Consider the following 27,588-nt stretch of genomic DNA (forward strand, 5'->3'; position numbering starts at 1 on the left):
CTTGTGTCTCATTTTCTTCTAAGCCACATTTCCAATTGTTCCATGATTGACACGCTGGAGAGATTGACAGTTACCCCCTAGTGCCTGCTGTCTGGAGATTCTGCGAGCAATAATGGATTTTACACCAGAATTTAGCATCAAATATTGGCTTTCAGTGTCAAATGGGTTAAATTTAAATGCCAGTTAATTGTATCCATTTTGAAATCGTAGCCTTAAACAAAAGCATTCTCTGGATATCAGTGTGTCTGAGTGCTGTGTATGCAACACAGTCTGAACGTCTCAAACTTGCAGCAGAAGTTGGCCATTACATTTTTTGTTCTTTTTTGTTCCATAAAGATGCAAGAAATTCCAAAATCTGGAAAATACAAGGAATATTTCAGTGTATGGTAGAGATTTCTTATTTCAAGAAACTGAAAGGGGAGCCAGTGCTAATCCTAGTTTTGTAATGGTATGTTGTAAAATAGAAACTGAATGTGTTTCCTTAAGCCCTGCTTACCTGCTGTGAATGATAGTCATCCTCAGTGGTACCTACCAGGGTGTTTATCCTTACTTCTATTAAACCAAAAAATACCTCCCCCTGCTGCAGAGACCAAACAGGAGCATGAGAGATTCTCGTCTGCTGTATTCTAGCAGCAAAAAGTTACGCAAACTCTTTAAAAAGCCTCCATGAGCAGAGCAATATGCTCCATAAACCTAGCAGGGAAGTGGATCTTCTTGTTTCCCACGTGCACGTAAAAAGAAACAGAGAGAAAGGCAAGGTTCTTTGGCAAGATTCTTTGGATTAAACCCTATTATCTGCTGTGAGAATTAGAGCGGCTCTTCAGGAGCACTGCCTTACATCAGTGAGATCTTTCCAAAACATTATGAGGGTCTGCTCAGAGCTGGACCTCGATTCTGCCCTCTGTTCCCTCAGGTGCCAGCATGATGCCAAGGGCAGTTGCTGTGTTGTAGCATCCTTGCACTAAGCAATTTTTATATGACTTCTGCTATAGGATGCAGTAATAACACCTGCTTAAGTTGGGCTTTGTTTTAAAAATGTATTAAATGCCTTATTTCATTGCATATGAGACCAGGTTTTGTTTAAATGTATTTGATCAGATTGTAGTTCAAATTCCAAAAGCACTTAGCAAGGTTTTAATATATTTTACAGATCAAGATGAAAATCATTTATTTTCCTCTGTGGATAAAAAGTGGAATCATTATGTTGAAGCAAGAATCTTTTTTTTTTTTGTCTATAAACAAGAAGAATTAAGTTTATTTAAGAACACAATTAATTTTGATAGGAAGAAATGTTCTGCTTGTTTGGAAAATATAGACAAGAATTTGTCTATGTATAGACAGTATATAAAAATTTTAAGTCTCTCTGCTGTAGATTTGTTGGTTTAGGTTGAATTTCAGTCTCTAAAAGAGACAAGTGAGGCTAAGAAAACTCTTCATGCCTCTTATCCTTAAGCAGTCCGTGATTCAAATTGGAAAACTTTCAACTCAAATCCATAATTACTACTTCATCAAATTTTGTAAATGTGTATATTATTGTGAGGTTTGTGGCAGGGCTTCTAATTTCGTAAACAAGTTTCTTAAATAGATTTCAGATTGGAATCTAGCCTGGTCATTGGGGAAAGACCTCAATATTTATTTTTAACAACTTGATAGTAATTTAAAACCTGTTAAAAAAAAGGAATAAATTGGGTTTTTTTGAACATGAACAGTTATTACCATAATGAGTTCACAGTAAGAAGACTGCTGCCTAGCAATTGCTTTTGTGTGTTCCTGCACACACTATTCCAATTAAAAACTTTTCTTTCTTCCCTGAACCTCCAGATCGCTGATGGGAAAAAAGTGGGTACACAGCCTCTTAACCAGCTATATACGGTCATCAGAAATGCTTTTCATTTTCAATGCTTTTCCATTTTGTTTTACAGGCTGTCAATGAGCATCATGATCTATAATATCAATACTATTACATATGAACCTTTAGTACACAAATTCTACTTTCTAAGTAAATATTTCTATATCGAAAAATTCTGTATCTCAAGGAAACGAATGTATTTTTTTTCGATGTGAGGTTAAATGAGAAGTTAAAAACAGAGCCATTGCAATTGCTTGCTTGTATAAGGATGCTAATGTCATTGCAACATTTTCTTAAAGGATGCCAGACAATTATATATAGAATATAAAGAAACAAAAATGAAGGAGAAAGAAGATGCCCTGGCTAAAGCTGAACTTGAAACACTTCAGAGTGAGTTTTTTACCACTGTCTTAATAAGCAAGATATGTAATATAATGTACCTACTCCTCAAGATGAATGTGAACAAATGATTTTAAATCTTCTATATTTATATACTGTTCCTAAATTAACATGAGCTTTTCATTATATGACTAATTATATGACTAATTTTGCTCGCTTGTTTTTATAGATGCATAAAAACTGTGGTAGTGAAATGTTTTATGTGCTACACGGTAGCGACAAAAGCATGCTTTGCTGGAAGGGTTCCTTAGCAGGAGGGTGGAAATCTCAGAAGTATATACTTTGAGGTATAGATCATTAAAAGTGACCTGCGCATTTTGAGCTTTCCTGCATTTTTCCTTTTTGTCTGCAAATAATTTTTAAAGCGTACGTTGTAATTCTTCTGTACAAAATTTCTTCTATGATACAAATAGAAATTGAAAATAATTTGAAAATTTTCAGAAGCATAGATGCAGATTTTGGAAATGGGTTTGTGCTATTCAAATACATACAAGACTGAAGAAGGTAGCACTTTCCATAATAAAGTATTCAGAGGAATTGTAGGTGACTTTTTCTTTTTTCAGTTACTTTCTTTTTTGGCAACAAATAAATCTACCCTGTTTTGGATCAGTTTTAAATGATGTGTGTGCATATACACATCTGTATTTTATTTACTGCACCTGAGTGCATGTTTTTAAATTCCATTATTTTGACCAGTGCATTCAGTGCCCTATAATAATTTAACAACTTTGAGTACGCATAAGCCTTTAGGCACTTAAAATACAGCTGTGTTATTTATTTTTATGTAATTTCTTAATTTTATAAAATCAGCAAAGAGATTGGGTTTGTCAATAATTCCTAGTTCTACTGGTAGCTAAGCCTAATTTAATAAAATTGGTACTATTGAGCACTTTAGTGAGCATGGTGGAGCCAGGCCAAGTCTATCAGGACAGGACATTTACAGCTTTTTAGCGGGGCCTGGCGTTACGTTTGAGATGCTCACCACAAAGCAGGACCTTAAAAAGTGTCTTGAATCCAGTCGTTAAAAAAATCAATTACAAAAATGCTAGTGTAGAGCCTGTAGAGCATTTCACTAAATTACCCTGTATGACCTTTCAGTATTTCTCATGTGGCCAGGTGTGCCAGGTGTCACGTAAGACTTTTTTTAGAAAAGGAAAACAACAACCACTGCTCTGTGTGCCCTTGCCGTGGCAGTGCCCTCGCTGGGAGGCGCTGGTTTGGGGCCTTCACTGTTCAGTAAATGTCATCAAGTTTGGTCAAGTTGTAATATGGTCCCTTGGCAGGATTATAACAAGGTGCTTGAATGGCTTCCTTTGCTGCTTCATAAAACTTGGTGTAGAAGGTGTCACTAAAGGACTAGCGATGCACTTTAGCTCTTAGCATTATGGAGTTCTTGCAATGCAAGACATAATATTCATCAGAAAACCCAGAGAAGGCCTCCCTTTGTGATGGATTGTTCAGATAATTAACTTCACAGCCACAGACATATTCCTTAATTTTAATGTGGGTTTGTCTAGCTTTGGCTTGTGGTCGTTCCTTCTTCTTGGTGTCTTTCTGTGCTTGAAAATAACTTTCTGTAGATTTTCATTATATAAAGCATTTTTAGCCCTTAATTCCTGTGGTTTTTCTGTATTTATTCAGTTTTGCAATGTTGTTGTAGATGTTGGACCCTCGGTTTGTGTGTAGTGTTTTAATGTTTGCCATCTGATTATAAAATTACCTTGCTGCTTTTATCACCTCTCTGTTTACAGACTACATCAGCTCCACTAGCTCTGGTAGCTCATTTCAGATCACTGGTCTGCCACAGCTATAAACTCTTAAAACGTAGGTTCCTTGTCCACAGTTCCTCTTAAGGCCTAAGGTCCTTATCCTTAGCTGTGTGTTTGGTTTTGCCGGCAATCCAAAATGTTTCTGATCTGAGTAGTGCCGGGCTATCAGCCAGTCTGTGTTGCTACTTCTTGCTGCACTTTCCTCTTAAGTGTAAATGACTATGGTCAAACTTGTGTAATTCAGCAATGCATTGAAGGTGACTTTACATTTGATTCCAAATAATTGTTTAATATCATGGATAATTATGTTCAATATCAATCTCTGCCAAAATGCAATATGCATGTGCCTGCTTAGTGATGCTTTACTGGCAGGAAGATGCAGAGAAATTTAATTCCTACAATGCCTGCCTTTTTGTTTCGTGTGGGTGCAAATGTTCTCATCACTTAATTGTTACCTCTGAAGCCTAATGATGGCAAATGCAGCATGGTGTGTTTCACTGCTTGCTTTGGCAGGCCTCTGGAGGACATTTTGAACTTGCAAGCTTATGTGCTCTTTCCAAATGTACCAAGTAGCTCAAGATACCTCTCCCTGCAAACCATACTTCGGATTTTACAGGAAATATTTAGCTAGCTTTTAGTTTAGTGAGGCTCCTTTGAAAGAGGCATGTGTATTTCATTTTGTGTTTGTTGAGGGGCAAAATATTTATTCCCAATTATTGAATGTTTATTTCTAACCCTCAGTAGTATGGGGATGAGGTATTTTGGGGGGGAACAGGAAGTTAGGGGAGAAGCAAAGAAATATGAAAGACATCAAACCCCACAGCTTGAGAGGAGGGTTTTGTAGCTGAGGATGTTTCACTTTTGAGGATGTTTTTAGTCAATTGTCTCAAAAATAAACTAACTTCTAGGTCTTGATACAGCAGATGTTTGTATCTAGCTTTAACTATTAATGCATGCATGTAATCACATTGATTTTATTAGGCTTACAGAAATGTATAAATTTTAAACAAATGAGTTTGCCTCATTTTTGCTTTGATGTGGAATTAGTTTGTTCTGTTTTTTCTATACACAGTCAAAACCTTTGTACATTTTTTTTTCTGTAGGCTTCTGAGTCTCTTGTATTATATCTGAACACTTTGCTGTACATGCAAGTGAATTTTTCTATTTTATGATTTTAAACAGTTTTTAATTCTGCAAATGCTTTGGTTTTCTCTTGTAATTATGTAGGTAAGGGAATTATGTAGAAATAAATTCTCAGTGCAACCTCTTTCTATCTTGGAAAAAGAGATAGTTGCCCCTTACCTATGGAAGCCTGATATTTATTGGTGAAAAAGCAGTACCTTATTTTGTGATCTTTTATTATGTGGACAGCTGTAAACAACTATAGCCAGGTATTAATTCTGCCACTGATTAGACAAAATTAATATATTAATAAGATGAAAATCTAGCTATCTGCTTTTGTGCACGTAATTCATCCTACGCTGTAGCCTGATTTGTTATGCATTAGTTAATTGAACACACAGCCAACACTGGACCAGTTTTGGAAGCCTTTAGAGGCACAAAGAATTGTACAGGTAAGGGAGTTGAGCAGTGGTTTTGTGGCAAAGTCTAGGGATCCTAATGACAGGGTGTTATGCAGATTGAGCATAAGGGCAAGTTTTGTTTCCTCTTTTAAGCTTTGAGGTGTTAAATACCCGTCAGCCTGAGGTGAAGAACTGTTTAGTTCTTGAAGTGCAAAATCGCAGAGAACAAGTATTCTTGCAGTATGAATTCAGCACCTGATAAAACAAGGTGTGTCCTGCTACAAAAGGATTAAAACTATGTAAAAATTCTTAACTCATGGAAAGTATTGATCATTTTGCACTGCAGGAAGGAGAGTAGGTAGTGCAAACACCTAGTAGATATGAAACTATTTCCATAGTGCTTAGGATCGTGGATTATCCATTTACTTTTTGATGATGGGTGATTCTTTTTGATTTATCTAATAAACTAGAAGACTTATTGCAATGTAATTTGGCAGTTAGAAGGTGTAATATTCATAGAAGCTGATGAGATTAAGCTGTTCATTTGCCCTGTTGAGTTTGAAGTTTGGCTGTGGTTTCACCACAGTTGCATTTAGTTGTATGAGCAGCGGTGACTCTGGTTGTAGTTGGCCGGTTGGATATTGGTACCTGCACGGGAGAGTCTCATCTCGTGAGGTCTCTGCCAGACAGAGAGTGTGCTCATAGAACTGGGAGAATTTTTCTCTATTTTGGTTAGGTTTATGCACAACAATATGAGAAGCAATATTTGAGAGTGGAGGAAAATACCATTTAAAAAATGTTTTCTGTTATGGTGGTTCCCCACACAGTCGCATCCCAGCAACACTAGAAGATAACACTAAATGTGAGGAACATGTGTGTTCCCAAAGCCCCAGCTGCAGTTGTTGGTGCTGTCAGCGGCATCCAACGCGTCCTTGCTTGAGGTGGTGGTGGGGGCAGCAGCAGCTCCCTGGCCTGTCTGCCTGCCTGTCTGTGAGGCAACGAGTAGTATACATGATTTGTTCAGTAAAATTAACTTTTGAAATAGGCCAAAAGAATTTTGTACCAATATTGCCTTTAATAATGCATCTGGGCAATGAGGTAAATACTGGAGAAAACTTGTATCACTTGTTATTTTACTAGAGAAAACTGATCACTTGTTATTTTCCTTTTTGGTTTGTGCGAGGGGGTAACTCTCTAGGAGTTCAGTGAGTTGAATTTGTTTCCCGAGTGGTTGGATGGATGTCAAAGAAGAGAGGGAAGCTGATGACCACACTGTAGAGAGTGGAAAGGTGGAGGAAGAGTCGAACGTTCCTGGTTTGGCTTTCAGCTCTCCTACATCAATGACATCCTTACAATCATCCAGTTATTGTGAATAAAATGTACTTAAATGAACAAAAAACCAGTCTACCCCACACACAAACCCAGCCCCCTTGCTGTACTTGAGCTTTCTGGTTGCTTTGCTTCTCAAGCTTCTTTTTCTGATTCTCTTCCTCTTGCTGTTCCTAAAGCTCTGGCAATTCTTGGTCAAATTTAAAGCTTTCCAGTGATAACATCCTAGGAAGGGGTCTGTTAAGGTGGCTATTTTGTCCTTCCTTGCTGTCCCTGAAGTTTCCTGATTTAATATACATTTAATATGCATTCAGCACTATTAAAAGAACAGCGAGAGCAGAAAACAGTGATCAGTTTGGAAAATGAAGATCAGGATATAAATCTTCCTTAAGGTTTAAGCGATAAAACAAAGCTATTTGTAGCTAGACGAATCTGAGAACAGAGAAGGTATCTATTAATTCAGAACCTTTTACCCAGCCCAGCTGACTGTAAGGCAATACAGAATTGTCTAAAACTCAACCTGTCTTAACTGGTTTCTTTGAAGCCAGATGGACTTTGGAAATTTTGCATATAACAGGCTATAACAGCTCCCTTAGCTTTCACCTGATTAGTATCTTAATTATCAGATAGTGTAGCACTGACAAGTTCTAAGTGTGTTTTTGAGGGGCTTCTCCTTTGGCTGCCTAAGGCAAACTCATATATAGCTGCAGGTATAAGAGGAGCCAAGTATGTGCAATGCTTTTAATTAATATTAGGAGTTGAGCAGCTAAGAGTGTTTCTGAATTATTCTTCTCTACTGTATTGCTAACATTACTTTTTTTTCCCTCCTTTTTCTCTCTTTTTTTTTTTTCTCTTTCTTTTTCTTCTTTTTTCTTTATAGAGGAGAAGAAACCTAAAGTCAAGAAACCAAAATCTGAATTCCCTGTATACACAGTGCTGGAGTCAAATGCATATATACCAACATATGATCATGGAGCTTCTATTGAAGAGATTGAGGAACAGATGGATGACTGGCTGGGAAGCAGGAACAGAACACAGAAGAAGAAGGCAAGTTTGAAATTATCTTTCTGATTGTTATATATTTTAAATATTTTACTTGCCTATTAAGAAAATGGACTAATGTGATACACATTCTGCCATCATGTTCACACACACTATTGAAGTCTACAGACCTATTAACTGTCAGGCAGAGATATAAGAGAAAAGATTATATTGATATCCAGTGTAATTTGTGTAATAATACTAGAAATGTTAAAATAGGATGTAGGTAGTTGATAAAAATATCTGAAAGTTTTCTAGGTTCTAATATAAATGCCATTCTTGTTTATTAGAAACTAGTAGAACATGGTACAGTCAAGTAGTAAGTCTTGATTCTTTTCCTAGTTGCAGTTAATAACTCTTTGTTTGCAAGGACAGATAATATCTATTAAAAATAAAGAAGAAGCTGTTGCTTTTTAGTTCTGAGGTTATAGTATCACCTGAAGCTGAGTAAATGCCTTTATAGTTCCCCCTGCTTATGGAAAACATGTGAAGTGAAGGACAATTCTGTTTATTATTAAGGTTCTTGCTACTTTGAGTGAAGGTTCCTAGTGGCATAAATTATGTTGAAACACTGGCTTGAAAATGTATGGTCTTCATATTTGAAACAGATAAAGACGTAACAGAAGAAAGGTGGTAAGTTGGCCTCCTCACATGAAAATCTATCTTACCAGAAAGAGGGAGGTAAGAAGAACTGGATGCTGAGCGCGAAGTTAGGGCAACCCCCGATTTAGTGTTGAAGTAGTGTAAGAAGTTTCTGCTGTCATTTCTTTCCTCTGTGTTGCTAATTTCCCTACTCCTTGACTATTTCTCAGCCTATGAAAAATAATTCTCCTTATTTTAGTCAGAGCACACCTAAAATGTTTACTAAAATAATTCGAATTTAACATAATCAATTTTATATAATGATAATACATCTACCAGTATTTGATTCTGAAGTTTCATGGTTTCCCAGTTGCACAGTCTCTCTAGCTGTAAGATTTTATGCCTGTTTATCTTTTTGTATTATTTAGCGTATCTGTGTGATAGTTCACTTGATATTTCTACAACAAATCTTTTCTACAAATAGGCTGAGCTTAGCTTTTGACTTCTGCATAAGGGTTTGAAACTCTAAATTGGCTGCAGGCTTCACTTGATCTTAAACATCGAGGCATGATCTACTGCATTTCCTCTCAGTGGAACTCCGATGCTGAATTCTGTAGCCGGGTCGCCTGGGCGTTAAGAGGATGCGTTGATGGTCATTGCTGGGGTTACCTTAGCTCAAGAAATGGCTGCAGGATGGATTATAGTCAGTCACATCTCTGTGTGGCAGCTTTTCTTAGCAGGCTCTGTGGGTAACATTTAAAAAGAAAAAAATATATGTTTGTTTACAGTACTTTGGGCTTGTTGCATGTTTGACTGTCTGGATCCCAAAATTCACATTCTTCAGTGATGGAAATTGAGTCTCTCTTTGGATTTCCATGGTAGTGAAGGAATTTGAATGAGACCTGATGGGCCTCTTTGATCTGTAATTTCGCACCTGCTAGACCAAGTGCATAGAAGTTGTGTCCTTAGGGACACTTCTAAGAGAACAAAGGTTGTTTGTACATCCTTACAGAACTAGGAGTCAAAAACTGTTTTTAACAGGTAAGTAACTTCTTTTTCTATACCTATACCTGGAGACTCAGTGTTGCATCTCAAAATTGAATCAAGAGCTTATTTTTTGAATCATACTCTGTTGCAAATGGGGTTAACATCTTAAGAACAAGCAAGCAATTTGCAAGGATACTACCTGGGTACTGAGTTTGGCCTGAACGTGATGATGTGTGCTTCCTCCCCCTCATAACTAAAGCCTTCCTGCAGTGCAACAGTGCAATTTTGTATAGTAGTTGAGAGCAACTGTGCAAATAAACAGGAAAATTGTATTATACTGATTCTATTAGGAGCCATTTGTATGTCAAGAGGAGAATGTGTGTCATGTGACTAATAATAAACTCACTGAGAAAATGGTTGCAGCACCAGTTAGTTACTCCTAACTGTTGAGAAGAGAAAAACTGTGGGCTCAGAACGATCCGATGTGAATCAACCTGAAAAAAAGTTTATTGAAACAGAGCCGTCCCTTATACACCAGTTCCTTTCCCGTGTGCACGCTCCCGTCTCATCGGATGGGCTAGAGCCTTTCTCCAGATTGGTTGTTGTCAGGCTCCGTCGCTCTTCCCTTAGGTCGCAGGTTCAGAGTAACCTTTTGTTCTGCTGACTCCAACATCTCGTATGGCTGGTTCATCGGGCGGCCATTTTCCTCCATGAACGACTCCACAAACTGTTATGCAACAAATTTGCCTTTTTGGAAAGCTGTATTTGTTTCTGCTATGTCATAGGTATGAACCTGAACCGCATGTCTCTCCTACCTCCTTCTTGCACAGATATATGTGACTGTCACCTCTCAGTTCTACTTTTTTTAGGAGAAGCTTTTCTTTCATAAGGCATTTTGGCCTTCAGATTTTTTTCTTGGGCTTGTCGTGCATCACTCATGTGAAAGCTTCTTAGCACTTTTTCTGTCTTTTTTTTTCTTTTTTTTTCTTTTTTTTTCTTTTTTTTTCTTTTTTTTTCTTTTTTTCCTTTTTTTCCCCTTCTCCCCTCTGAGGGCTGTTGCAGACTGCCTACAATCAGCCAGGCATGTGGAAACATCAAAGTAACTTGGTGAAAAAACATCTTCCACGCAGAAATAAGTTTGTGGAGTTCTTGTTCCTGACATTGCTCTCACAAGTGTGCACAATCCTAATCCATGTCACACTGTACGTGAACTGTTTTGCTGTGCTGACATCTACACTTTGGGTGGAATGATCTGTCGATTGGTTTGTTACAGAGTGTTGAATCTTGCAGATTGCCAGGTTTGATAGAATTTAGATTATGATCAGTAATTAAATTGAAGCCAGTCCCGATGTATCTTTTTAAACACATGGTATTATTTGAATATGCAGGTCTCCTTCTTTTTTGAAAGATGGCAACCTTGGATTTGTTTTAAATACTTAAGGGGTTCCTGGGAGCTGTCGGTTATTGCTTCTTCCAGTTTGGAAGAGTACATTTGCATTCTCTTTGGAAGGGTGGATTTGGAAGGTCAAAGTTACAAAGATGTATCAAGGTGAAAGGAAAGTTCAGACTTTATTGCTCAGTCAGCAACAAGAGTTTGGCAAGACGAATATCTGACATATTCATCTAGGAATTAGTACTCTCATTGAATAAAAGGCTCCTTACAAAGGATTTGCCAGCATGGGGAAGACAGTGGTTTTCCAAAGTATTTGACTCAACATTAAGCTTATGTAAAGAGCATTGTGCATTATTTAAAGATAACAAGGCTACAATGTCACTACAGGAGAAAAAACAAAAAAAAGCTTTTGCTTCAGAAAATATATATTACTAATTTTTGAAGATAACGGAAATCCTGTATTTTGTAAACCAGAACGTATACTGGGGTTTCTGTCATGGATTCAATGGATTTAAAAGTGATTCCTTCCATGGCTGGTGTCAAAGACTTCCAGGAAAAAATAAATCACTTTCCCTCAGGAGGGGTAACCTTGAGATGCGTTTTGCTGCTGATCTTTGCTACGTGTGCATCAAGTCATGAGGTACAGGAATAAAGCAAAACTTTACAAAAATCAAGTTGTTAGATACTGTAACAGAGAAGGTGAAAAAGGTAAATACTAATGGAAATGAAATACGTCGGGAGGAGTTGGGGCTGCTGGGCAGAGAAGCTGAAATTAAAATTATAGCCCAAAAATAATTTGTTTCAGCTTTTATTGATGATGATACTATTAGATCTAAAGGCTGTCAATACAGTGTATTGCTAGGAAATGAGAATGACCACCTCTAATGGGGAGAAAAAAATTTAATCTCAAATTAAGAAGAATTTGCAAAATTGATCCTCATCCTGAAATTCATGTAAAAGAAGAGCAGACTGAAGAACAAATACAGTCCTTTATATGAAGGAAAATAAATGTATGCAATTGTCATTATCAGGCGACATAAAAATAATTGAAAAATGAAATAGTAGCTTTGTATATATGAAAAATAAACTATAGTAGAGCTGAGAGTTTACTAATGTGTGTTTTGGCTTGCTCTACTAGTTGTTTAGATTTTTTTTTCTGTTCTTTATTTGATTATGATGTGGAAGTTATTAATGTACTAATGACTGTTTCCATAATGCTTACATAGTGAAATTGGTAAGGAGCAGGCTAGAGAGAGGAAAATACCTTCCTTCTGAGGCAAGGGAAATGGTCCAGTGAATGCTGTGGAAAGGGAAGTGTGATCTGACTGGTGAGGTTGCACAGCTGGCTGAATACACGTGCCTAAAGCACCATAAAGCTGTTCTCTGTCTTACGTAGAGAACATATTAAGTTAAGGTCCATAAGGGGCTTATCTTGTCATGTTGTTGCTCTCTGCTTAGAACTGGATGTGAAAAGGAAGTGTAGCAAATCTCATTTGGGACTAGGTTAGTATTCAGCATAAAAAAACACGGAGAGGTAATTTTTCTGATTTTTCTGGAACAGTGACCCACCTTTAAGGCTTTTTTGGATTGTTTTGGTTGTTACACTTTTAAGGAAGGAAGCAAAAATAACAGAATTAATCAGCAGAAACAATATGTTTGGATTTAAAAAAAATAGAGAGAAAGATTGAATAGATTGACTCATAGTATAAGAGATAAGCTGTTGGGAAAACTGCATGTTTTGTTTTTCCAGTGCATTCAGAGTTAAAAACGATAATCAGTTATCATTACTCAGTACTTTTCACACAAAGGGAGAGAAATATTGAATTTAATTTGCAACAAGGGAGTTTCAAGTCAGATTTGGGAACACATGAAGGGCTGGACACAAGTAGAACATATTATCTAGCCCACTTATGAGATCTTTCTTCGAGCATTTATCTTGTTCTTATATTCCATATGTTAAGAATGGTGTGAATAGATTTGATTGTATTTGAGAGCATGGAAATAAAGTAATGACACCCTTGTGTTTTGTTTCTGTATAGGAAAGCCAAATCTTACCTAGCACTACATTGCATATTAATGTAACACTTTAGATTATTCATGTAAACTGCATATGACTATGGAGTTTAGAGGAATTACTGAAAGCTCATACTTATGCCAAAAACAAAACTCCTCAAAGCAAGAACAGAAAAACGTATTTCTAAAATTATTTTTGTTTGGTCATTGAATGTTTGGATTCCCAGTCTAAGTCTTTGTTCAAGTTGCTAAGAGGAGATGAGAGATTATTTTATTTGGATTGAGTTTCTGATTTTTTATATGTCAGCAGAAATTCACTCTTAGAAGTGGCCTGTGTATGTTTGTTATGAATTAATAGAAATTCTGCGTAAAAGTTTTTGCTGGCCTTCTTCTAGGTTGCGTCATTTTGTTGCTCTCATATATTGTTAAGCCACTTACTGCATTACACTGTGGGCATTTAACTCTTTACTTTCTTGTCATATAACCTAATACTTAAAGCTGGAAGAATAAAGGGCAGCTTATTGACAGACAAATTTTGTTGCATCCAATTTTTGTCCTGCCTTTTTTTTGCCAAAACTATTTTTGTAAAAAAAAAAAAAAAAAAAAAAAAAAAAATTTGCTATTTCAGGATTCATTTCCAAGTAATTTCTCTCCTGCTGGGATTTCTCTCGTCCATGATTTGTAACACACATTGTGTTCATGCTTTATGTGAATAATGGTGATCTTGCATGTTCTTGGCCCTTGAGAAATCAATGGGAGTTTTATCACAGTCTTCAGTGGGACCAGGATTACAATCATTTTTGCTTTGTAGATCCCTCATCTTTTCTCTGACTGGAATCTCCTCTTGGTTCCATGTCATTATTAAAGCTAGTTCATCTCTGTAGATAGAATTCCAAGTCCTACCTCAACGAGGAGTGAATACTTTTGACCTTTTGCTATGCGCTTCCTCTGTAAAGGGGAGATAAAGGTGGAGAAAGACAGTGCCTGATCCCTTCCAGCTGGACCAGATGTATGGACAGAAAATCATGTTTCTCATTATTTTTGTTTTTCATGTTATCCTGCGGCACTTCTTGGCATTTGGGTGGTTTTGATATTGCAGGAGCACCTGGCTTGATTTTACTTAAGCACAAATAGTAAAAAACTATTTTTGTGCATGGAGCTGAGAAGCTCAGGTAACATGCATCTCCTGCATTGATTTCACTTTAGGTTTCCCCCTTAAATAAAGAATATTAAAAATACCTTGAAACAAAGTATACAGAGACATTGTTTTTACACAGTATATTAGTAGATGCTGGAGATGAACTTACCATTTTTTCCAATATTTTAACAGTAGTCTGTGTTCTTGTACTAGTGTCTTCCTGGTTAAAATGCTGTTTGTGTTTTTGCTGTTCTTGGTCTGAGCATCAAAACATTGTTTCTTAGATAGTTTTTGATAACTGAGTGGACTTTTTAATGAAGCTTTTATTTGAAAGCTGACTGTGGTACAATTTTATATAATAATCTTAACTCTAAAAAGGAGGGGTGTCTGTCATATAACACTTCAAGACAAAATGCTCTAGAAATGCTAAATTATTATTTTTGTTAGTTTAAAAAATGTGGTTTTGGCAATTAAATCTTAGTCATTTTATAATCTTGCACATTTCGTAATTGCCAGCTAGCCTGCCACCTGCTCTCTTCTGCCTTGAATCTTCCCACATCTGTGCTGCTTTGAAATCTGAGTATGCTTTTTCTTTAGTAGCAAATAATATGGTGCTTGTTCTAATCAGAGGTCCTATGATGGATTACCTGAATACAGTTTCCAGGCTTTTAAAAAATGTTAATTCCTTAAGCAAGCCATTTATATTTTAGCAGGATTAAGGTGCTGGGTAAACCAGATGTTTTAATAAATTGGTCTTGGAGGGGAAGGGTTATTCTGTTTTAGTGTGCTACCTCAGGTCATCTAGCTTTGCAGTGCTTTGGGTTTTTTTCTTTTTTTCTCTAAGCAGTGAGACAAATCTATCTGAAAAGTGTGCCTAAATTAGAACTTTCCCTCATTCACAGGGCAGATGGATGTGAGCAACGAGCAGTCGTGATGTCCTGCTCGCATGCCTTGACCCTGACCCAGAGGGGTGGCTCTAGGTGGAGCAAGTAAATCACTCGGGGCTCCCACTGCGTTTAAGGCCTCTGTATTGAGTCTGCCAGCAACCATACGTGTTAGTGTCAGTTATGATGCTGTTCACTAGGAGCTGGTCTAAGATCATAATACATTTTAACCTGAGCTCCAAACTCTCATCAAATGGTGATGACTCTGAGTCACTATTGATCTGGGCTGTATTGAATTTAGTGACCCTGAGGTGAAAATCTCACTTTTCTATTACCAAACTCTTAGGCAATCTAGTGTCACTGAAAAGATACTTAATTAAAAAAAAAAAATTTACATCAGAGTACTACTGACAGTGTTACGTCAGAAGCTTCTAGGCTTTATTGTGACTTCTTTTGCTTTGTATCATTGTAGATTGTGCAGACCCAGCATGAGTAGAATATTTTTTAAGCTTAAAAATAAAGAAAACCAATTCCTCTCCTATAAGTAAATGCTGTAAGTTCCATATTTGAGTTACTAGTGTTCAATGAAATATCTGTTTGGGTCCTATACGCATATGCTTTAGAACAGACTTTTAAGTTTGTCTTCGTAATATAGTTCAGGCTCTTGCCTGAGCTCACTGAACTGATGTTTTTAGCACAATATGTACATGTTTCTTCATGGTCCCAATGCTGCTCAGCTCTGTCTTCTGTGCAGCAGAATAGTGTTAATAAAATATTGAAGTTAGCGGTTGGGACATTGTAGAGAAGGTGTCTTTCTGTTACATACTGTGTTTTTGAAATAAGTAGGACTACCAAAACAAGTGGATTGGCAGTTTAGATAATCTAAAAGTGTTTGCATATCATTGATACTCTTTCTCCTTGTTAGCTGACAAATCAGCAAGCGTAAGAAACAGAAGAAAACTTGGGAAAAAATGAGCTTTTCAAATATTTATCTGAAACAGCCAGTGTTTTTGTTGTTGTGTTGTTTTCATGGATACTTGTTTTGTTTCCTTCTGGAGATATTGAAACAGAGCAGACATTTCTAGCAAATTAGTTGTTTTTTTTTTTGTTTAATTTAGAAACAATAGAATTATATACTCTTTGAAGCATCTCTCTGTAAATCCAGAGAATATTCCTTTCAGACTCTCACCTTAAAATATTTAAGCCATTATGGACTTGAATTTGGACTTGAATAGTTTTAAGGACAGAGTAGGATTTTTATTAGTGTGTTTTTAATAGCACTTTAATTACGAGGTTTTCCTCAGGGAGGACGACCCACATCTTTGAATCAGAAATAGGAAATCTATGTTTTTCAGCTTTGAATAGCAAATTATTATTATCAAAAATCTAATTTAATGTGGAGTATTAAACATGCAATGCTTCTTATTATCTCAGCTTTTCTCAAGAATTAGCAGTTATAGATGATAATATTCTCTTTGACATGGCATCTCAAGTTATGACAGATAGACATCAGAGAACAAATTGATTTGTAAATATAAAATTAAGAAAAGTTATCAAAGTGATGAATACAGAGAAACAATTGCTCTGATGGATGCAAATGTCAGTAGTATTAAACATTACACCAAGAATTATGGAGTTTTGCCTAACATAAGTCAGATATCTAAAAGACTGAATAAGAACTAGCTCAACAACTGCCATGTAAGTATGTGAAATTTCTATGTTTCCTTTTCTACATTTCTGCCTTTGATGTATTCATTAGATAGGAGAAGTTAATAAAATATAGGAAACTTTATTTATTCTTATTTTTATAGGAAGTGATAGTTTGTTTATGGAATATGCGGTATTCTGTAATATTCTGCTCTCAGATGTCCTAAGTATGTACTGCTCTCAGGCCGGCTAAAACTACTGTGGATAGAGAGTTGTCACAATCTATGTGCGCAGGAGAGTTATGCTTTAAGATATTGCTAAGAAAAGGATATAAAAACAACTCCAAATGATGTAGAGAAATGATTTGATATGATAGCCAGGGGGAAAAAAACTGTTTGTAAACAGTATGTGTTGCACAGTGCAACAAAAATTATTTAGATTGCAAAAGAAACAAATAGTCAAAATACGTATTTCCCAAAAGATATTTCTTAAAGAGTAACAGTATAGTATATAATATTTTTTATTCTAGTTAGAAAAAGATCAACAAAGCAAATGTACTAAATTAAGATCATATAATTGGCTTTCTTCTGGTATTTTCTGATCCTCACTGTGTTTTTAAACTTTCTGTCTAATTAAAAATAGTAACATAAGTTCTTGTCCTGTACAGAGAAGAAGGATAATACATTTTGATCTCAACACCATGCTGCAGATGTTATTGTGTTAAATTCTGGCTCTTAGTAACTTTTTCAATAGTGGTTTTTCAGATTAATCAGTTTTTCCAGAAGTGATTTATGTGACTTTGCTCTAATAATTCAGTTTCACTACAGTGACATATGTTGTCAATTCATCCTCAGTTGTTGAAGAACAACCAAAAGCTCAAATTAATTGCAGAAAGCATTAATCTATATGAATCTAAATTAATCTATTCATGTAAAAGCAGCAGCAAACTACAACTCTGTTTAATCCTGGCCTGCACTATATGCTCTACTTCAGAAACCTGTCCGGATTCAGAATAGGCTTATGTTACTTCTGTTACTTGAACTTGCTTAAGTGAGGCTGAATTTCTCAATTTTCCTCAGTTCTTCAGCCTGTTTCATATTGGAGATTGATATGATGATTTGTCACAGAAAGACCTGATAGTTGACATAAGAGAAGCCTTACACCTGTGAGGAGAAGTGGGGGCCTGCTCTCCTTCCCAGTCAACCCCTGAAAAGGTTGATTGGGCTCCAGCCCAAGGGCTCTGGCCCTTGGGAGTGTATTTTCTGTCTTGAAGCTGATTTCCCTTCTTCATAGTTTTGCTACAAGCCATGCATTTATAAATACGGGGTTTCCCTGCACTCACTTTGTCTGTCTCTCAGCTAGGGAGAGATGTGGAAAATGCAGTGGGATTGCTCTAATTTGGCTTACCGTGGCAAGGGAAATCTTGGTTTCCCTTGGTGATACTACTTCCCCTCAAATTCCTCATACAATCAGTTTTTTCTCTAGTAGAGAAAGGAAGGATGAAGTAGGAAGAGAGTAGTGGTACAAGGGAAAGAAATAAGGGGAAGAAGCTGGAGGAAGGTATGAGGGCTAGTTAATCATGGTGGCCTTGTCCCACTTGTTCCTCCCATCCAATAGAGAGGATTGATCCCAAGGAGAGGCCATCTCTTGCACACTCTGTCCTTGTAAAATCACCAATAAATGAAAGGCACGCATTATAAATGTGCCTGAAAATGGGATTTTCACAAGATCTACAACTTCAGGATGAGAAAGAATTTGCAGTTTATGACACTGACTTCTGCAGTGCTATATTCATTGCTTCTTTTCTCAGCTCTGTAATGCCGGTTTGAAGTTTCTTACTTTTCTTAGTGCGAGTTCTGCCATCTTTAAATTGGAGAATAAATTTAGCCACAAATTAATCTAGTTTTAATTTATAAGTGTAAAAAAAAGATGTTTTTATATCTTCTTTCCCAGATAAACAGGGTAAAATCTGATCAGTTTCAGCAAATTCTCTTCTTTCCCATGTCAAGTGCTGCTACTTTGCTTCTCTTCTTCAGACAATGGCTATAATGATTTCTAGTTAAATTTGTTTACTGAAATTATAATGCAGGGTAAAGTCCAACATCTACAAGTAAACTAGTCAATGTGGGCTGCTCGATCTTTCCAGTAAAGATAAGATCCTGCTTTGGATTCGCTGAATAATACTGTCATTGCTGTTTTGTCACTTAGGAATTTTTGGACAAGCTGAATCTAGTTATTAGCCATTTTCTGTATAGTTTTTGACAGGTTGGATGCAGTCTTGAAAAGATCACCTTTCAGCCTTCAAAACTCAGTTCTGCACATTTAACCATGCAATTACATTCCATTTAAATCAGTCGCAGTTGTGTCCATATTTAAAGTTAAGCATGTTTTGAATTGAGGTAAATTATTTGGCCTGAACCTTTCTTTATAAAACATTACTGGACTATATATTACTTGCCCAAACCTGCAAACGAGGATAGCACTCTTAATGATGGCACACCGTGAGAAACAGCACATTGCAGCTAAGCTTTATTTTTCATATAGGAACAATCGAATTCAGTTGTGCTTGATGTAGAAAGAAGAATGTTATGCGGCCATTAACTGTAGTGTTGAACTAATTTTGTTGGGGAAAGCTGAGATTACTTTCTGTTTTGTTGCCTCTCTTTGTATTATAATTTGAATAAATTACTTAAGGTTTTTGAAAGTAGGTGAAACAGGTTGCCAACAGTAAACAAAAGCAAAGAAAAAAATGTAAAAGTTTTTGGATAATTTAAGAAGCATGATAAAGTGCGTCAGAATTTAGAATATGACTTAAGGAAAATATTTGAAATACTACATATTTTAATGGGGATTTTTAAACAGAAGACTAGAGCTGTTGGTTTGAAAACAGATTAAATCTTGAGAAAAGGGCAATATGTCTCAATAGGAAAGTCTTTTGAATGAACGTCCCATAATAAAGCACTATTAGGTTATATTTGGATAGGTAAAATATCTCACAGTTTAAATCTGAACTAGTTCTGTTAATTAATGAGTTGAAAAAGCAAGTATTCATGGCTAAGTGTTGTGTTTGTCAAAGTTCTCGAACTGGAAGGCCTATCAGCAGAACATACCATACTTTTGTCTGTACAGAAAATGGGAAATAGAAGATTCCTGGTGATTAGGAAAGCTTGAAGCATATTCTATATTCAAGAAAACTGCTGAGAGTCTACAACTTAACAGAACCCCCTATTTAATCCTATATGAAAGTGAGGTCGTATTCAAAGTCCTTCTGGGTAAGGAGGCAAAGCAAAAACCAAGTTACCAGTAGAACAGACAAAGTTGAAAAGATGTGTGGTAGATTTATTGAGAACCAGGAAGAACATTAGCACTAAGGTATAAAAATGGCTAGTCATTTCTGCTTTAAATTTAAGCCATTTGATTTGATAGGACAAAAAGAAATGGGATCATGATGCTTCAGATGAGATTCCCCTATGTTCAGTTGGATTACTTTATGAATGCTGTTTTAATCAGAAAACCTGCTTTGAAAGCATGTAATATTAGCTTGTATATTTAAAATTTGAATGAATTTTTATGAGAAAAGCATCAAAGGTTTTAGTGGGCAGTTAAAGCTAATTCTCTTGATGATACAATAGTTCCTCAGATAAGGAAATCAAGCTAACAGATTAGGTCCAGACTGAGAGCGTCTAGTCTCTTGATTAGCACTGCAGAGATTAAAAGCAGATGAAAAGACCTGAGGATTCTTGTGAAATATCAAGGGCTTGAACATTTGAAGAGTTCGCTAAACTAAGTTGTAGACAGTGATATCCAAATCCTTGAGAAGAGTGGAAGACTTGGCCCATTTTCCTCATTGCCTGCTTGTCTAAAACTGGTGCCCTGGCTTTGTCTGTGCTGCTCTGTCTGGGATCATTCATGGGCTGAATTCATCATGAGATCCCATGTCATGGGATGATTCGTGATCCCCTCCAGCGAGCCCAGAGAGGGAGCATGAGTAATATCAGTGAGGAGACCCCTCCGTTGAAGCCCCAAAGGGCCCCCGCAGGGAGGCCCCTCGGGTGAGTGCCTTGAGGGAAGCTGAAGCAAAAGGGAGAGGCAGCGGGTGGACTCCATGGGGCCTTGCGGGTGCCGCAGGGCCTCACAGTGGCCAGCGCCCTGCGTTGCGGACAGTCGTCGCCTCAGATTGTCACTGCTCTGCTGGCTTATATATTTAAGATGCTGACAGATTTTTATGGAGAAAGTATCAGAACGTTTTAGTGACAGATTATACCTAATATTCCTGATAGTTCCTTAGATAAAGTAATCAGGATAATAGATCATGTACAGAAAAAAGCATAGGCTGTTGCTTGGTACTGTGGAGATTAAAAACAATAGGTGGAAAAGGCCTGAGGATTTCTGTATAATGGCAAGTGCTTGAATGGTTGAAGTTTGTTAAAGTCATCTAACTTGAAAGTTCATATGCATATGCTAGGTAAAGATTAACTAGAGGTATCCTACAGGTATTTGGGGAGTAGGAAACAGATTTATGAACATACACTGGAGCCAGTAGCTTCATGTAGCTGTGCCTTTCAGGTAATCAGGTTTTGAAGATAGAGATTGAGGTAGAATACCAATAAACATTCAGAATTCTTACAGGAAAACTGTGGATTTCAGGGACAACTGTATTGAACAGTTAGAGATGGCTATTACAAGAGTCCTTAACAGGAAAAGAAAGAAACAATTTTTTTTTGGACACATAAACTAGAAAACAGAAGGTTTGTAGATAATGCAAATACATTTGAAAGGCAGAGAGAAGACAAAAAAGCTGGATAAAGGATGGAAGTGGACAGTGGACAGAATCAGTGACTCAAAAAGATCAGTAGTGTAGTAAGATCTACTTTATTATGAAACAGTCTTTGAAACTGGTATGTTTTAGTGTATCTGAGGGTTTTTTGTTTTGTTTTGTTTCATACCATATGTTAGTGTTTTGAAAACATTCATAACATGCCATGTTATCCTGAAGTAGATAAATAAAAGTATACTGCCCAAAGCAGTTCTACATGCAAGGGAAAATTCTGCTTAGTATTTCATGAGACAAATAATAACCTGGCAAGGAAAACACTTGTTTCTAATAAAGCCTAATCATATGCTTTAAGGTATCTGCATACCTTCGGGCTTATCTTCTGTAGCATTTAAAAGCATGACCAAAGATTTTAAATGTATCAAGCAATTCTGAAAAAAGTTACCACCTGCAGTCTGTTGCAGATCTACTGCCCTATGTAGCTATTTACTGAGGTTTAGGAAAGTCACAAAAGTCATTTTACCAGAGAATTCATGTGTATTCTAGAGGCTTTGTGATTTCATGTTCTCTAACAAATGGAAATACTTTAAAACTGCATTAAAAGTCCAAATGGAGAGAGAGAATTAAACTGAAAACATTTACTCCCTTTCTTTGGAAATTTGTCTCCAGATAAATGTATCACAGGCCAAACCTAATTACCTGTTCAACCTGTAGTTTATTTGATCTGCATGCCTGAGTGTCCTACAATCAAATTTACTGAAGAGCTTCTCACTTTTTTCTGCATTAAAAAAATTGCCTTGAAGCATCTAACAATTAAAAAATGAGTTAACACTTTCTGCCAAATGTTACCAGTTAAGCTGTAACATGAAATTAAAAATACATTTTAATTTCTGTTCAATTACATTGACTCAAATAGTAATTTTGGCGTTATACTTATTAACCATTTATTTTTGACATTTTCTGGCGTGATGGAATGTAGATTTGATTTTGAGAATATGGCAAGAAATACCATTTTGTCCTTCCTCCCCACCTCCATGGTTTGTCATAATAATGAGCAGAAAATAAAAAGCAATTTAAGTAATTGCATTTTTATAACAACTACAGAACATTTGAGAATATTTTTAGTTCAGCATCCTTGAAAGAAGTCATAATTTGAATGATTTCTTATTTTTTCATTTATTTTTCATTTTCATGAATTTATTTTTATTGAATTATTTTTATAATATATAAATATTCAGATTGCATTATAGTAATGTAGTTGTTTGAAAAACTTCTCCACTTATTTCACAATGTTAACTGCTGTGTGTTTAAAAAAAGCTTCAAACTAGACCTGGATTGAACATGCAGTAGAACACTGTGTGAAAAGAGAACATAATGCTAAAGGTAGAGTGGCCTTTTCGAGTGTATGTCACTAGATATAACAAATTAGTATGTTTTGGTTTTAGCTGCTTTTTAAACATGAAAATGATTTGTGTCAATATGTGGTAAAAATAAATGGAATTAATTTAAGTTTTTGTGTGTTAGTACCAGAGAGAACTTCCTAGATAGTGAGGTCCTGACAGTGTTCTCATAATTCCTGTTGAAATTTAAAGATGTCTCATCAGCATTGGTGTAAGGTCCTTCTTCTTCTCTGAACTCTTCTCCTGCAGGCCCTTCCAGCACAATGAAAGACACTTTTATGTTTTAGATATTCTCTATTTATGATAAATTAAAGCCTAGGTGCTCATGTCCTACTTCTGTGACATGCTATATAACAGTGCACAGGATCAAAGAACCAATCTGTATTAAACAAAACCCTGCCTAAGAACCATGTGCTTTTTTATACCTGCATTAGTTTCCTGATATGATTTGCAAGCCCTTTTGCTGTCAGAAGTGAGGGGTTAAGAATGAGAAAAGGCTTTAAATAGCTAAAGACTGTATTATCACCACACAACTTTCCTATACTGTGAAATTCCCATCTCAAATTTTTGCGTAAGGGGAGTTGGTTATTTCCTCATGTCATGTATTACTATTCCATGTGTCGCAGTCTCTGGAGAGACCTTATTTCATTTTCGGTGGTATCAGTTGCTTTTTTTTTTTTTTTAATTTCCAAATAACACTGAAGTTCATAGTTACCCTTTTGCCTGATTCTGCTCTTAAAATTCTTTAGAGATGTTTACCTCTTTGAGGAACCAGCATTTTAAAATACCATTTTTTTTTCCTGGTATCCTATCCTAATACTACATAACAGAGATATGTGTTTACCAAATCTATAGCTGAGGGCAGGAATCTGCTGTGAGAGATCTAGTTCTCTTTCCTCCTGTGAACATGCTCAAAGATTGCAGAGCGACCCAGGTATTAGATGCTGAATACTCCTGATTTTGGTGAGGACACAGCAGCTTAGTTAGATTGTGGCGGAGAAGCCTTTCTTGAACAGTCTTTCCATTTCTGTCTCAACATGATAGCTTGGTATTCTCCACACAACAGTATCAGCACAGCTGGTGCTTCTGTTTAAGAGGGAAAGAAGAATAGAGGTGTAGGAAAAATAGATTTTTTTCTGGTGTTTTCATGGCAGCAGTGATGTGGTGAGGAGTGCCTGGCGTGATGGCAGGTGGGATACCCTGCATGTATATATGGACTGCACGGAGGAGTTCAGGGGATTTGGGGTGCATTTCTGCATTATTGTTGTTAAATCTGTTTTTTTTTTTTTTTTTTTTTTTTTTTTTTCCAAGCCATATAGGATTTAGGGAAGTGTAACACTGAAGAAGCTGTTGTAAGCTCTAAGTGATTAGTTTTAAAATGTTTGTAATCTGTTAATGATTTCCTAACATACAAAGTACCAATGCCTTCACTCAATTTTAGCTCTTTTTAATAGGGCTTTGTGTTTCAAAATACGAGAATGTTAAGTGGTATGTACTTAACATAAAGTTATCACCTTTAACTATATTCTCAAAGAATGTAAGGGTAATGCCTGTTTTTTTAACAGAAGAAAGTGTTCTGAGAGAAACAAAATATGAGCTATATCTTTCCTTATCAAGGAAAACTGAAATAGAAATCATATTCAAAATGCCTCTCTTTTATTGAAGAAAGAAACAGTAGAAAGTTGGTCATTTAATTTAGATTTCTGTTACTATTTGAGGACTGTCTAGTAAAATAATTCTCTGACTTAAAGTGAGGCTATTTGTGCTCTAATAACTTTGTACTTGTTTGTGTGTCTTTTTCATAAATGCTCATTTTATCTATATATTTTATGGAATTGTCACTTTTGTCTGTGAACTCTTTGAACCTTTGTGTTCATGAAAGGCCTTTCAGTATTTCAGCGGAGGCAACCAATAGATGTTGCCTTTTAAAGGAGGCCTCGGTCACATACATCTTTAGAATGCATATTACCCATGGAAGATTTTTCTTTTTTATAAGCTACTTCAGATCCGCTTTAATGGCAGGCGTTTTATGGGCATGGCCAAAAAAAGGCAAGGAAAGATAAAATGAAAAAAAAAAGGAAAGAAAAAAAAACCTATGAATAAAATCTAGCCAGTTTTTTTGTTATACCAAATAGATAACAGTTTATTTCTTTTGGAAGTACGTTTGCATGCTGCTGTACTCATAGGTTTTACTTTAAAGCTGTCGTTTGCCCTGCTATGGTGAGTACTGCTTCTTTTACTCCTGCAGTTTTACTCCTGCAGAGGAGACCAAGAAATTCTTCTAACCTTCTTGTAAATACAAAGAATGGATGCTGCCATTTTTACCTTAAAATTTTCACTTAATTTCTGTCATATGCTAAAAATACTTACAAGAAAATGCTGAAATATTTTGTTCATTCTTGTTTCCTCTGTTTTTCAGGGGACATAGCATTAAGCTGATATTTGAACAATTCATATCCATGACTAGTTCTTATCAGCTCAGTATTGTAGAGCATTTTTGTATTTGCAACAGTTCTGTTGACAAAATACTTCTATGAAAATAATTTAGACATGTCTTTTGAAAGCTTCTTGTTCTGCAAAACCTAAAACACTGTTATTGCTACTCAGGATTGCTTTTCTGTACAGACTTTTTTAAAGATGAAATGGAGCGTTTTTTATTAAAATCCCTCCTTGCTCTTAAATCCTTAAGTAGCAGTTAGTAATGAGAAGGAAAAGGTGTGAAAGATCAGTTTCAAACTCCTTGGTGTAATTCTAGAGTTACATGAAAAAAGGTAGAAACCAGATAGAGAGAAAAGCTATATAAATTATTCAAGGTCTGGAAATGGCACATTTTAATATAGAGGGACAAACCTTTTAATTTAGCAGGTGTCTTTACTGGAGAAAGTACTTGGTATTACAGAGCTGCTTAGTCTAGGAGAAAGGCACATAAGTGCCAATGGCTGGGAGTGAAGCTGGAGACTTTAAAATGAATATAATAGCAATCGTCTTGTGAGTATCCACTCTTTCATTTTAAGTCACTTTCTTGCTGCCTCTTCTGTCAGATTAATTCTAATTCTAATTACTAACTAATTACTTCTGTTTTGGCATATCTGCAAGTTTCTAAGTGTTGTCATAACTTGAAAAAATTCTCTTACTGCTTCACATAGCTGCTTCTTATCTTGATTTATCCTTCCTTTTTATCCTCTTCTCTGGTTCTTTGTCTATTAGAACACAACTTTTTCAGTGTGATGGTGTAGATTATAATATAACTAGGGCTAGCCTGACAGCACTGTGAATACTACTGTCACTGGTGGGGGGAGAATCTATTTTTCACTAAGTTTTCCCTGCCAAGATTTACCAGTCAATATATAGGTACATACAGATACAGCTTTCAAGTGGAAATGCTTAAAAATAATTCATTTTTGGCGTGCATTAACTGTGAAACATACTTGAAAACAATGTTTTTAGTTGATGTTCCTGTATAGAGGTCATCTGTTTTTGTTTGGTCAGAAACATAAGGAAAGCTGCTATACTAACATAAAGTTGATGAACATATTTGAATTTTATTTTTAAATATGATTTAACCCTTGAAGTAAAATTAGAGCTTTTTTAAAAAAAAAAAAAAAAAAAGAAAAAAAATCTGTTATCCTGGACTTAGGATGGGTTTAAAGACTCCTAGAAACTTTCAGAAAAGTTTGTCAAAATGTAACTTTATCGGTATGGTAGTCAGTAGAAAAAAAGCTCAAGACCATTCTGTTTGAAATAATTTATTCACATCTCGCGCAAAAAGGTGAACAGAGCTGTTTAAGTGGAGAAAAAAATGTGGAGTAAAAAATAAAAAAATATTTGAAAAGGGAAAGCTTTATGCAAAAGAACGTAAGATCTGCAAGTCAAATGCAAATCCTTACTGAGAGGTATTAAGGCCAAGGCCAAAGGACTTGGAGGATCATCTTGTTAATAATACAAACGCTACCGACTTCTTTCAAACAAAGCAGATGAAAGAACCCTGCCAAAGAATTTGTAAAATCAGTTTATAGTTTGATCATTTACTATTTTCAAGAAGATGTTAACACTTAAAGTCCCTTTTCACTTGTGTTTACTGTAGAGTAATGTTTCCCATCATTTGTGGGAAGTGAGTTGGGAGATTGCTTAAGATTGAAGTATTCAGTCCACTGCCTGGCCTTAAACCACTAAGTGAAGGCTTCACGTTTAAACACTGCTGTTAATATTTTAGCTATTACTAAATAGAGTCTGGAATGAGAGATGGAAACAGGATACCAATTTTTGAATTTTCTTGTAAGATTCTGGGAATTGCAGAGTAGTTATTTCTGTACTGGGTGATTGGATGGAATTAATCGTATTAGTAGATGAACTGAGTTATAAATAATAGTAAAAATTATATATGAATTTATGTATGAAAAAGTATGAATTTAGTGAATATCTTTTTAGACTACTTGTGTTTCATAAAGCTTTTGGCAGGTTCTGTCAGCAAGACTCCTTAAAGAGATAAAGTGATTATAAGATAAAGGGAAGAACTTTAGAGTGATATATAATCAAAGAAAGTTAGAGATACATGTTTGTTGCTGCTGAAGCTCACCAGTGGAGCTTCTTGTGTGTTTGTGTGAGGATCTCTTTAACACTGAAGAGGTGGTGTGGTGAACTGCAAGTCTGTAGGTGATCCAGATGATACAGGACAGCGCTAATTGAAATGACTCTGAAAACTGCTTTTTAAACCACGGAAGACCTAGAAAAACTCACCTCTTAAAAGTCCCATCTTTATCTTTGTTTAAAAAAATCTAAAATTAATAATTATGTATCTCAAAGGTTCCTTTATACTAAACCAATACAATGTTTAACATTAAATGAGTTAAGTTTCTAGGA

At 36.0% G+C, this 27,588-nt stretch overlaps 1 protein-coding gene across 1 annotated transcript in view; it reads left to right on the forward strand.

Annotated features, from left to right (window-relative positions):
• DNAJC1 (DnaJ heat shock protein family (Hsp40) member C1) overlaps positions 1-27,588 on the forward strand; it is a 97,704-nt gene that overhangs the window by 52,215 nt on the left and 17,901 nt on the right. Inside the window, exons 7-8 of the mRNA XM_088533983.1 lie at positions 2,149-2,239; positions 7,750-7,916. Of these exons, the coding sequence (XP_088390109.1) occupies positions 2,149-2,239; positions 7,750-7,916 (258 nt within the window). The remainder of the gene's footprint in view (positions 1-2,148; positions 2,240-7,749; positions 7,917-27,588) is intronic.

Source organism: Tinamus guttatus, unplaced genomic scaffold (genome assembly GCF_059628265.1).
Source record: "Tinamus guttatus ecotype Peru unplaced genomic scaffold, ASM5962826v1 Tinamus_guttatus_pri_ptg000530l, whole genome shotgun sequence".
NCBI classification, from domain to species: Eukaryota; Metazoa; Chordata; class Aves; order Tinamiformes; family Tinamidae; genus Tinamus; species Tinamus guttatus.